The sequence below is a fragment of the Tiliqua scincoides genome, chromosome 1, assembly GCF_035046505.1.
Source record: "Tiliqua scincoides isolate rTilSci1 chromosome 1, rTilSci1.hap2, whole genome shotgun sequence".
Taxonomy (NCBI): Eukaryota; Metazoa; Chordata; class Lepidosauria; order Squamata; family Scincidae; genus Tiliqua; species Tiliqua scincoides.
In genome coordinates, this window is record NC_089821.1 from 37,644,939 (window position 1) to 37,658,015 (window position 13,077).

The following is a 13,077-nucleotide window of genomic DNA, read 5'->3' on the forward strand; positions in this document are numbered from 1 at the left end:
GGCATTTGAAAAGTCACTTCTGGTTTAAAAAAACAAACAAACCCGGAAGTCACATGTTTTTGACTCTAAGAATCAGTCTGAACCTGGCAGAGGCTGCGGACGGATGTGTGCGGCCTCTGCTGGGCTCAGAAGACCCTATGGAGGTGAGGGGAGCAGGGCTCCCTTTGACTCTGGAGTGTGGGAGGGCATTCACCTGCATCCACGGTTTCACTTAACCGCAAGGGATTCCAGAACGGAACCCCCGTAAATACGGGGGGTACCCTGTACTAGGAAAATTTACCTTTTATGACTGTAGATGTCAGCAACAGACATATGAAGGATTGTACAATCAATGCTTATTCTAGATAGTGTTGCTTAGGATAGAGCCATGTATGTTAAATACATGGCTCTATCCCAAGCAACACTATCTAGAATAAGCATTGATTGTACAATCCTTCAGAGTCATCAAAGCATTTTACACCCATTATCTCAGTAACCTTTACAACATCTTTGTCAGGTAGGTCAGTATTATTCCCCCATTTGAGATGGAGGAATGAGGCTGAGAGAGAGTGGCATAGTAAAGGCTACCTAGTCAGTTCATAGCAGAGAGGAGATTTGAACTGTTCACAGCCCAGCTTCTTAGCCACAATGCTAGGAGGCGTGGGCAGTGATTATTCTAGTTTGGTTCCATATTTTCGCAATAATTTACAGCACTTTTGTGATAGTGCACAGCGGCAGAACGTGTGGTTAGGATTGGGCCATAATTTAGTAGCTAAAAACACCAACAGCTGAAGGAACTGATTCCCAAGAATATAATAGTTGTCATGTTTGTTGCTAAAAGAGGTAAGGGTGAATTTGAAAACAGACATTTAAAGGAACAGTTTCAAACCAAAACCATGTTTTCAGATGTTCTGTTAGGGCCAGTGTTTTCTCCTTGGTATCTGTTGCTGATAAAAGAATTCCAGAGAGCACACTCTTAAGAAGCAAGCCGTCATATCTTTAGGTGTGGTACAGTTTTATAATAGTGGCCTTCCAAGTGGCCTTTCTCAACAGGGTTATTTTGATAGCTGGGCAATTTGAGAAATATCAGGAATGTGGCAAGTTGGCAGGAGACTCTGAGCCATGAAAGTTGTTGGCGGGACACATGCAGGCAGGGAACTAAATTTAACTTTTTTCAGACCTTTAATCTTCCTATAGTTGGCCTTTGAAATTACGCAGGGGCCTGTGGTTTGTTGTTCAAAGAGGGTCTCCTAACTAGAAATTAGAAGATCCAAAAGACTGGAGTTAGCAAATACGGAACAAGTCTGACATGTGTTGTCAACTATAAGATGGACAAACAGCTACTTAGGGAAGGAAGATCTTTTGTAGGGCCTTAGGGGAAATCAGTCACCAGAGCTTACTTTGGTGCGGGTGCAACCCACAACTATTATGGTCATCCCATGGGAGTTTTAACATTGGCTTCAGGGGGCATGCTGAAGGATTTAGGAAAACTTTTCCCTTTCTCCTCCAAAGCGTCCTGATAGGCCCCTCCAGTGTCGAATGCAACACAGCCTGTTTTGGCTTGGCTGCATACTATGGTGGGGGAAACTATAGGTTTGGGCTGTTAACTTCTGAGTTAACATGCATCAGGTTACTTTGCTTGTGGATTTTACAAAGAGAGTATGTTAGAGGTATGCTCTGAAACAGGCAGCTGAAAATTCCATAAGGAAGCGGAACAAAGTTCAGCCTGCAGAGCTGCAGATCCCCAAAGGACAGCCCAGTCCTAACTAACTCCCTCATACGGTGATGCAGTTGCTGCTTGAGGGGTCTTTGAGGACTATGAGGATAAACAGTCTGGCTTCCTTAGACCATCTAATGTTCTGCAGCAATGCAGGGCTTCTGATTTAAAAGCTTTTACTGTACTCTGTATTTGGAAGAAAGAATTTGTTCTCTCATGTCTTCCTTGGCAGAGGAAAATGCAATGCCGAGTACAGATGCGACTGTCATTTACTGCTGGTCGAACAATGAAGACAATGTCTGTGTAAGAATGCAATGAAGGCAACAAATGCAGGATGTTTGTAAGAGACATCCTTATAAAAGCATGTGGTTTGGTGAAATCTTTGTCTTGTATTTTTATACTTTGCTTGTGGGTTTTTTTTGGTGTAGTTTTGTCTGTGACTGTGTTTGAAAACTCTTTAAAAAGTGGATGTTTCTTTGAAGCTTTGGTCTAAAAACTAGTTCTGTTTTCTTCTCTCTTCAAGGTGATTGTTAGCCGGGATGGTGTAGTGGTTCGGGAGTTGGATTTAAACCTGGAAGATCTAGGTTAAAATCCCCACCCAGCCATGAAGCTTCCTGGGTGAGCTTGGGCCAGTTACGCTCTCTCTCTCTCTCTCTCTCTCTCTCTCTCTCTCTCTCTCTCTCTCTCAGCCTCACCCACCTCATTGGTCTGTTGTGAGGACAGAAGTTGGTGAGGTATGACACCACCCTGAGCCCCTTGAAGGAACGGTGGTATAAAAATGTGAAAAAAATAATATACTCATCAACTTAAAGACTTCATCAGGAATTGTAACTGAGCAGAAATGTTCTCTCTCTCTCTCTCTCTCTCTCTCGTGTGTGTATGTGTGTGTGTGTGTGTGTGTGTGAAACTAAAAAGTGTGTTACCACTTTTTAGTTTATCATCCTGTTGAGGTTTGTTGGAAGGCTGGATTTTGTTCATAACTAAGTTAGATTGTAGGATTGTGAGAGACGTGGTAAAAGGTATATAGGTTCCTGTACCTTGACTGGAAGAAATGTGAACTGAGATCCAAAGGGTTGTGTATAATTCCTTTTATTAGTTCGGCTCAGGGACCAGAAAACTTCGACTTACTGTAGTGTTGCTTATAAAGACAAATTTCCACCCATAAGATATAATGGAATACGAGAGAGATAGTAGCTCTGTCCAACTGCATGCTGTTCTAAGAGAGAACAGCATGCTATTTTGTCCACATATAGACCAGTACGCCCCCCACAGGGCAGCCCATCTATTAAGTGTTGAAATATTGTAACAAGTGGTGATTTGGGGGAAGTAGCTGGTAGATGGGCTTACCCTGTGTCCTTCTGTCACCTCCCCCAGTCTGCTGTCTTCATGGAATTGAGACCTGCTCTATCTTCTTCTTGTGTGAGAGAATGATGAGAGCGCTTACTATCTCTCAGTGTCCATTGCCACTTTCACAACTTTCTCCTCCTCTTCCTCCCTCCCTTCTCCACTAATGCTAAGAGCCCCGCATTCCCTCTGGCCATTAGAAGAAGGGGTAGAAATTGTATCACTGGATATCACTGGAAATTGTATCACTTGGTATCACTGGATACCAAGGGACAGAGATGTGAAACAGGCAGGAATCTGGGTTCTTTATCTCTGTCCTTCTAATTAATGGCAACAACAATGCCAGAATTGACAGTACTATAATAAATGATGGTTTCCCTTTAAGAGCTCACAGAATGGGGGAAGAGAACGAAGAGCATTCCATTGAGGCAGGGGTGCCCAAACCCCGGGTCAAGGACTCCCAATGCGGCCCTCAGGGAGCCCCCAGTCTCCAATGAGCCTCTGGAGATTTGTTGGAGCCTGCACTGGCCCGACACAACTGCTTTCAGTGTGAGGGCAACTGTTTGACCTCTCACCTGAGCTGTGGGATGAGGGCTCCCTCCACTGCTTGCTGTTTCACGTCTGTGATGCGGTAGCGGCAGTGAAGGAAAGGCCGGCCTTGCTTTGTACAAGGCCTTTTATAGGCCTTGAGCTATTGCAAGACCTTCATTCATTCATATAAGTTCATCTTTAATATATTCATTTATGTAAACTTATGTAAATGTATTCAAATTTTAAATGTAAATTAATTCTTTTTTCCCCCTGGCCCCCGATACAGTGTCAGAGAGATGATGTGGCCCTCCTGCCAAAAACTTTGGACACCCCTGCGTTGAGGGACAGCAAAATCTAAATATCAAAGATTTCCCTTTAAGAACTCAAGGGAAGAAAAAAGAGTATGCAGGCACAGATATGGTTGTAGAAGACTTAAAGTTTGTCAAAAAGTTGAGGACATAAATGCAGGGAAGATACAAGGGAAGACTTTTATTTAAGCAATAGGAAATGTTTGTATCTGACAGTACAAATTGTTCAGCATTGGAACAGTCTGCCTTGGAAGGTGTTAGGCCCTACAGAGTTGAAGGTCTTTAAGCAGAGGCTTGATAGCCATTTGTTGGGAATGTTATAATTGTGGACAACTTGCATTGGTAAGGGACTGGATTTTATACTCCTGTAAGTACTGGTTGGGCATCCTTATCCATAGTTCTTGGGACCAGAAGCATTTTGTTTATAGGATTTTTCCATATTTTGGAATACTTTCATAATGCCTTTAAGAAGGGATTGGACAAATTTCTGGAGGAAAAGTTCATTACAGGTTACAAGTCATAGTGGGTATGTGCAAGCTCTTGGTTTTAGAGACAGGCTGCCTCTGGTTGCCAGATGCAGGGGAGGGCACCGGGATGCAGGTTGTGTCTGTTGTCTTGTGTGCTCCCTGGGGCATTTGGTGGGCCACTGTGAGATACAGGAAGCTGGACTAGATGGGCCATCTTCTTATGTTCTTATGAGAGATCTTGGGGATGAGACCCAAGTCTAAGCAAAAAATTCATGCAGGTTTCATATATCCTTATACACATAGCCTGAAGGTAATTTTATACATTTTAAAAATAATTTTATGTGTGAAACAAAGTTTGTGCATGTTAACACAATTTGTGATTTTATTTCTTTAGGCAAAGAAGTTTTTTAAAAAGTCATGTGACACTCAAAAATTTCCATATTTTTTAATATTCTGTATTTCAAAATTCTGGATAAGAGGTACTCAACCTGTTTAAACTCTTTCACCTCTGTGATTTTGTGACGTACCAGGGAAACCCCTTGTACATTTATTGCTGCATTTACACTAGGATATTTTCAGCTCTTTTACTGCAGCAGTTTACCCTTTAAACCCTCCCCATAGCCAACCTTCTAGAGCCATGTGTGATACAGAGGCAGGTTGCAGCTATTTTTTTTTTAAACCCACTGGGATGTTTCTGGAAATATGTTCAGCTCACACATGGCCTTATTTTGATCCCAACTGTAGAATTCCTTGATTGGAACATTATCCTGTTGAAATGCTGAGTACTAATGAGGATAGGTGATAATTAGATATGTGGACTAATCCAGAGTTGTCAACTCTGACTGCAATATTCCTGGAGATCCCTTCATCAAAGCACCCATGACGACCAAGTTAGTGAATTTTCAATATGTTTCAGAAGTACTAACATTTAGGCAAACTTCTGTGAGTTGCTTTGAGCCCACAAAATTGAAGTGGAATATCTAATAAAATGAACTTGGGGAATTTTGGGGAGCTTAATGGTAGAATACATCTTAGCATGTAGAATGTTCCTGGTTCAGTACCTGGCTTCTCCAGGGAGGTTTGGGAAAAACCTGTCTCCCTGGAGACACATTGCTACCTGGTACAGACAATATTGAGCTAGATTGACCAGTGATTTGATTCATGGAAGGCAACTTCCTATATTCCTATGAGGGTACTACCAGCCATAGCACCTCTGATATGGTTGTTTCTTTGTTGTTGGCTGACAATTAAGATGAAAAGGCACTAGGTGTGTAAAAAATTCTTATGACTATGCCTTGCACAGGAAATATATTCATCATTTGATATTAGCACCATCAAAGTCAGTGTGTCATTGTATTTTAGCAAATCATTAGCCTGTATCAAGTTAAGGGGATCTGTGAAAAGGGAAGAGGGAAGTTTCTGTATTAAATTTCCAGTTATTCCAGTGTATGTTCATTTGTGGCTTTCTTCAAATACTGTATTAATACATATGTGTTGTTCAGATACTTGCTGAGCACCATAATTTTGAGGTTCAGAACTGCAAACAATGCCACAAATATCAGAACGATCGGACTGTGGAGCGCATTTTTGATTGAAGGATGGTACATCTTACAATAAGTAATAAGAAATTACCCATTGCACAAGAAAAATTATAATAGGACATCTGCAATTATATGAGACCAGTTGCATTTTCAAAGCAACTGGAGCAAAAAGGACAATAGATTTCCAAAGTCCTTGTCCTCTTGTATCTGGTGAACACTATTTTTCCCCTTCTGCACTTCTGTCTCTTTTAAATACTGCCTTTGGGATTTTCTTGGTCCTTCGGGGTGCTAAAATGGGAAATTCTCCTCCCTAAAGTACAGCAGAATTAGTATGCTGGATAAATTTATAAGAAATCATGTATGCTGCACCAATAATTTATCCTAATGTGTAGTTCCTGATGAGATGGCCCTATCAGAACTTGTGTAGAAGAATGAAGGGTGTAGAAGAATTGAGAAACACAATTTCTAAAGGATTCAGCTGTAACAACAGAATCTGTTTCATGGTCTTTCAGGCTAGAACCAGCAAGTGGAACTAATGCCAAAAAGTGCATTATAGCCCAATTCTGTGCATGTCTACTTGGAAGTGAGTCTCACAATGGGACTTACTCCCAGGTAAGTATGCATAGGATTGCAGCCTTATTTAGTGATAATGCTTTGAAAATGTGTGGTACTTTTTTTTCCCAAGGTGCTGGATTAGAATTGCACTAATTATCCATCCACTCTTCTGATGCTAATTACCTTGAACTTTTCCAAACAAAGTTGCATGATGACAATTCACTCTAGTGGGGGGGGGCAGGACATTGGTCAAGAACTAATATAATGTGTACCTGGATATAAAGGACTACAGGTAACCATGTTTGAAAACTAGATTCAAACATATTTACTTTCAAACACGAAGACCTTTAAAAGGGAGGCATACATTGGAGGTAACAAGCATTTTTTTTCTAACTTCTTTAGGAGAAGAAAGCAATGGACCATTATTTGAAAATTTATCCAGTGCAGACTCAGAATTTCCAGGAAACTCTGAGGTAAGAGCCAACTGTATCTACAACTTGCTTAATAAAAAATCTGATTTTAAGATTGAAGAAAAAGGAAGTAATGCTGTGGCAAGCCAAAACCACTTAAGAAATCTATTCATCTCTTAGGGAAGCCATAACCTTTAAAATCTGAACTGTACTTGAAGTGCTTATCTTCATTTAACCCAACATTTGTTGTATTTAATTTCTGAACTCGTGTGATTAAGAAGAAATATTTTCAGAATATCAGCTTCTGAGTAATGTAGTTGTGTTTCCTTTGCTGCTCTTTTATTAAACTCTGAGCACAATCCTGTCCTCCCCATCCCCCAAAAAGGACATGCTGTATTCCAGTGATTTTCAATCTTTTTCACCTCATGACACATTGGGAAGGAACTAAAATGGTCAAGGCACACCATCAAATTTTTGATAATTGACAACGCACACCACAATGCTGGTGGGAGGCTCACACCTCCCAATGACCTTACTAATAAATAACCCTCTCCCAAATTCCCATGGCACACCTGGAGTCCATTCACGGCACAGTGGTTGAAAATGGCTGCTATATTCAGCGGTGAGGGTGGAATCTGGCCTCATAGTCTAAAGGGGATTTAAAACCCCTTACACCTCTGTATGCCTTCTGACCCGCAGTGGTACCAGTGATAGCTAGCTAGACAGAGGTTCTCTTGATCTGAAAGGCCGCAATGTTGGTTTTAGATCTACAGCTTGCTCTAGATGGGATAGCACTTGCTCTGAAAGAGCAGGTTTGCTGCCTAGGTGTCCTGGACTCACAGCTATCCTTGGATGTTCATGGTGGCTTCTGTGACCAGGCAGTTCTTTGCCCAACTTTGTCTGAGATCTCAGCTGATTTTGGTCATGGTGTCTGGATCCTAGTGACATCTCATTCAGACTACTGTAACTCACTGCATGTGAGACCACCCTTGAAAATGGTTTGGAAGTTGCAACTAGTGCAGAATGGAGCAGCCCCATTGGTTGCTGGGGTACACCAGGCTGAATATGCCTTGTTGTTGCTTCAGTAGCTACACTGGCTGCCCATTTCATCTTGAGTCCAATTTAATGTGTTGGTGATATTCTTTAAAGACCTTCACGGCAGTAGCAAAGCTAGGGGGCAAAATGGTAAGTACTGCAGGTGCTGCAATGCACTGTGTAAGTGGCCCCTCCCACTTGCCGCTGGAATCATTCAGTGCAGCAATGGTAACATGCAGGAGACACTGTTTGGTTTGGTGAGTACCTGTGCATTACCATCCCTATGGCAAGGGGCCACTTATGTAGCACATTGTGGCACTTGTAGTACTTAACCATTTTGCTTCCCTCTAGCTACACCACTGCTTTACGGTATAAGACCAGGATACCTCAGCTTCCCCTTAAAATCCTGTGCTTCCCCTGCAATCATCAGATAAGACCCTGCTTAGGACACCGCCACCAACTGAAGCCAAGGAGATGGTGGCAAGCTGCAGGGCCTTTTCTTTTGTGGTTCTCTGGAATCAACTACTGGAACATCTGATGACAGCCCCCTCTTTATATGGTTTCTGGCAGGGTCTAAAACTTGTTAATTTCACTGGGCATTCGAGGAAGGAGGAGGCACCCTTTATATCTTCTGCTGCCTTTATGTTGTTGCTGTTTTTTTAATATTTCAATCAGCTGCTGTACTCATTTTAGGTGTTTTTAATGATTTCTAATGGTTTCAGTCTTATATCTTTATCAGTTGTATTTCTATTCTTATGTTGTGTACCACTTTGAGCATATGAAAGGTGATACATACATCTTTTAAATTAAGAAATAAATGTAAAGCAATTCTGCATGAGGTCAAGTTGCATTTTTCTTAGCAGAAAATTTGCTTGTAAGTGGTGAAACAAGAGTACTTAGTTCTTTGATACCTTACCTAAAATAACTATGTTAAATTTGGTGGCAGTATAAAGTTTGTGTCTATATATGATTAAAGTGGTAAGTTAATAATTGAAAAGGCAGACATTTACAACTTTAATTCCATCTTCCAAGATTTGTAATTGCAGTTTATTGATGACAGGATGCATTAATGTAATGCACATATACAAGATGAACTATGGAAAAACCATTATCAAAATGCTATGACTACATATTCAAGTAAATATTTATTGTGATGTAAGTAGTCCTCACTATCCATAACTGGTTCTGCTAGTCTTCCATACTTTCACAGGGTAATACATCCACTTTGCTTATGTACTCATTCAGTCGAACATCCTTACCATGACAAAAGTTATTAGCTAATCAGGATTTGAAGACATTGACAATTTTTGCTGCTTGTGTTAGATGCTCAATCATGAACCAGTAAGCTGGAATCCATTGCAACTAATCTGTCAATCATGGTCTGGTATCATGACCCTTACTCAATAATCTAAATGCCTCTGCTAACATCAATGTAGCCAAAATTACTTGCGTGCGCTCTGTCCATATTATAAACTAATACAGGAATGTCAAACATTTGTACATATATCTTCCTGGTCTGAGTTTGCATCTCTCCCTGTGGCACCATTATTCATGCTCTAGAATGTCAGCATATCGTCACATTCTTGTGTGTTGCACTACCATAGCTTCTGATACACATCATCCTGTACACCTGTTTGCTGAAACATTAAACGTTGGATCATTGTTCATAACTAATTCACTGTCGTCTGAAGGCATCCACAGATTTCTGATTTACATGGTATTCCAAAAGATTTTTAAAAGTCATTGGCTGCAATCCTAACCACACTTTCCTGAGAGTAAGCCCCATTGAACAAAATAGGACTTACTTCTGAGTAGACCTGGTTAGGATTGTGCCCATTGGAAGCTCTTGGTGGCTTAGATGAAATAACTTACAAAAATGTTTGGGAAAGTTGCCTTTCCCATCACTTTGAGAAATGCCATAAACCTGATCATCAATCCAAAGTATGTATTAATTTACTTATTGCTATTTTTTAATAACAAAATACCCAAAAATTAATGGATTGCATGTTTTAAAAAATTGTATTCCTTATTTTTTGGAAAGGCACAGATGATAACCATGTAAAACACAAATTATCGTGATGCCATCAGTTCTTGTTCTTGTTCAAGAAAAAAAAAAGGTGGCAAATGTCTTAACTGAGCAATTGCTTCCTTGAGAATTAGTATGGAAATTACCCACTCGAACTTTTGAATATGAAAAAACTCAAAAAGCATCATGGTTCTTGCTGATTTTTTTTAAGCATCTTACTCCTTTTGCATCCAAACTAACAACATTATATCTTTCCCGTGATGCCACTGGCAGGGCCTAAGTACCACTGAGACTACATTACTCATCTCTGACCTTCAAGGGGTAAGCAGCAAACAGTGGTAGTGGTTATGCATCCCTGCATGAATGGTGTTCTCTACTTATTATGTGCCAAAATGCTGCAAAAAGGAAAAAAAAAATTTCCAGTTTTCATAAGATCTCTTCCGTAGCTAGATTTCAAAGCTAAGGGATATCAAGAATATAATGTGGGCTTCTGTGGTTTTAGGAGGACAACATCTTAAAATAATTTGCACCCAAAATGGAATATTGCTTTTTTCAAACTTTCATGTCCTAGTATGTTCAATTAGTTACTTTTCCATTGGAGGGTTGTATCAGGGACAGAGTTGTATCGAGTTGAAACCTGGAAAGTTTTTTTTTTTTAAAAATTGGTGGATTTGTTGTGGAAAAAGTTCATATTGTGCCTGTTCTACTATTCTTAACATAACTGCTGGCTTATTTCATACTACCATGATTGTCTCTCATTTGGTGGGGTTCTGCATGCTTCAGAAAGGAATTTGTAATGTAACAGTATCTGAGTATTGCAGTGTTGCAAGCCTGTTTGATGGCATTTGTTTCTAACATGTTTTTCCTTCCTTTCCTCCCAAGGAGGAAAGGTACATGGTGTGCCCAATTTTTGCTCACAGTAACCCTATGAGGTAGGTTAGGCTGAAACATAGTAACTGACTCATGGCCACGCAGTGGCCTTCATGACAGAGTGAGGAACTGAACACAATCCTCCCTGGTATAAATCTGACATTTCACCTGTTGTGCTACATTGGCTTTCCAGTGATTGACAAGGGAAGTCTCTTGGGCCGGCCTGGTTCGGATTGTGCCCTTAGTCTCATATTGTACTGTAACTAGTTGCTGGGGATCATGAAGCAAAGCCCTGCACTGGCCTGTCCTATAACATGTTGCGCCCTCCCCCCCACCATCGTAAGTATTGAGTGGCAGCTCCTCCCATTCCTCTCATTGGCAAATGGGTGAAATCTTGGTGGCTATAACTCCTCTCTGTCCTACCCTTAGATTTTAGGAAAAAAACTATCTGCCATCATGTCCTGCCCCTTGTAAAGGACTTTGGGAACAAAACTATTGGTCAGTGGAGAACAGTGATGATATGGGTCTCTTGGTTGATAAATTTGTATGGCAGTTTCTCCTTCTTTAACTCTCCCCACCAGCCAATGGGGACATCCCCTAGAGCAGTGGTTCTCACACATTTAGCACCGGGACCCACTTTATAGAATGAGAATCTGTCAGGACCCTCCACAAGTGATGTCATGACCGGAAGTAACATCATCAAGCAGGAAAATTTTTAATGATCCTAGGGTGCATTGACTATCATTGTTTAAAGATTATACATAATGCCTAATAAAGATGTCTGAATCTGAATATACATAGTAGCTTGTTGAAAGTACAGGTCTGTAACATTTCCCCAAAGGCAGTCACGTACCATGGTAGCATCAAATCTAATATATTAAAAATAAAATATTGAAATGAATGGGGACCCACCTGAAATGGGCTCACAACCCACCTAGTGGGTCCCAACCCACCGTTTGCGAAACACTGCCCTAGAGGCCTCACAATGATGCTGGGTCCTTTAGGAGACATTGCCATTTAGAGATGGGAGCAAGGCACAGTGGTGGCATGTTCCTAGCTGACTTGTGCCGTTTTGGGACAAGCGGGGCCTGTACAAGAGGGACGGGCTTCACTTGAACCAGAATGGAACCAGACTGCTGGCGCATAACATTGAAAAGGTGGGGGAAGGCCCACAGGAGCCGAGGGGCATCCCTATGGGACATCCCTATGGGGCATCTGAGGGGCATCCCTATGGGACAAGGACGGGTAGGTTAGAGAACAACAAGGCAAAGGCAGTGTAGGAGAAGAAATTGGGAATGGTAGCACGATTGGTACCCTGCACATGCCCAATCTTGTCTGATCTTGGAAGCTAAGCAGGGTCAGGCCTGGTTAGTACTTGGATGGGAGACCGTCTGGGAATACTGGGTGCTGTAGGCTTATATACCATAGTCTTTCGAGACTGAAGGTTGCCAACCAGCACGATGAGATGTAATAGACGGTTTGGTACAATGAGAGGATGCAGGGATAAAGGAGCTAATAAGCAGCCCATCCTGGGGTATTCCATGTACAAATGGAACAGGGACAGGGAGGGGCGTGTTGGAGGTGGGGTGGCCATTTATGTTAAGGAAGGGATAGAATCCAGCAAAGTAGAGATTGAAGGTGGGTCCAACTCCACCATAGAATGTCTGTGGGTTAAATTACCAGGCCTGAGGAGTGATGCAATACTGGGGGCGTACTATCGTCCTCCAGACCAGAAACCGGAAGGGGACCTTGAAATGAGGAAACAAATCAGGGAGGTGACAAGGAGGGAAAGGGTTGTAATCTTGGGGAACTTCAATTATTCTCCTACAGACTGGGTCAATTTGTGTTCTGGATACCTGATTCCTTGACATGTTAAATGACTGTGGCTTAGAGCAGCTAGTCATGGAGTCCACCAGAGGACAGGTGACTCTGGATTTAATATTGTGCAGTACTCAGGACCTGGTTAGAGATGTCAGTGTTACGGAGCCATTGGGGAACAGTGATCATGCTGTGATCCGTTTTGACATGCATGTCAGGGGAAGAGCACCATGCAAATCTCTCACAAAAACTCTTGACTTCCGACGGACGGACTTCCCTCAAATGAGGAGGCTGGTTAGAAGGAGGTTGAAGGGAAGGTAAAAAGAGTCCAATCTCTTCGGAGTGCATGGAGGCTGCTTAAAACAACAGTAACAGAGGCCCAGCGGAAGTGTATACTGCAAAGGAAGAAGGGCTCGACTAAGTTCAGGAGGGTGCCCGCCTAACTAACCAGCCAAGTTAGAGAGGCTGTAAAGGGC

At 41.7% G+C, this 13,077-nt stretch overlaps 1 protein-coding gene across 5 annotated transcripts in view; it reads left to right on the forward strand.

Moving 5' to 3' along the window:
• The window catches only part of ANO5 (anoctamin 5), an 89,434-nt gene that overhangs the window by 11,961 nt on the left and 64,396 nt on the right, over window positions 1–13,077 (forward strand). For all 5 annotated transcript variants that reach the window (XR_010794890.1, XM_066637132.1, XM_066637101.1 and 2 more), the window contains exon 2: window positions 6,845–6,915. Coding sequence is in view for 4 of the 5 variants with exons in the window: in XM_066637132.1 (XP_066493229.1) it covers window positions 6,845–6,915 (71 nt within the window). In the remaining variant the exon portion in view is untranslated. The remainder of the gene's footprint in view (window positions 1–6,844; window positions 6,916–13,077) is intronic.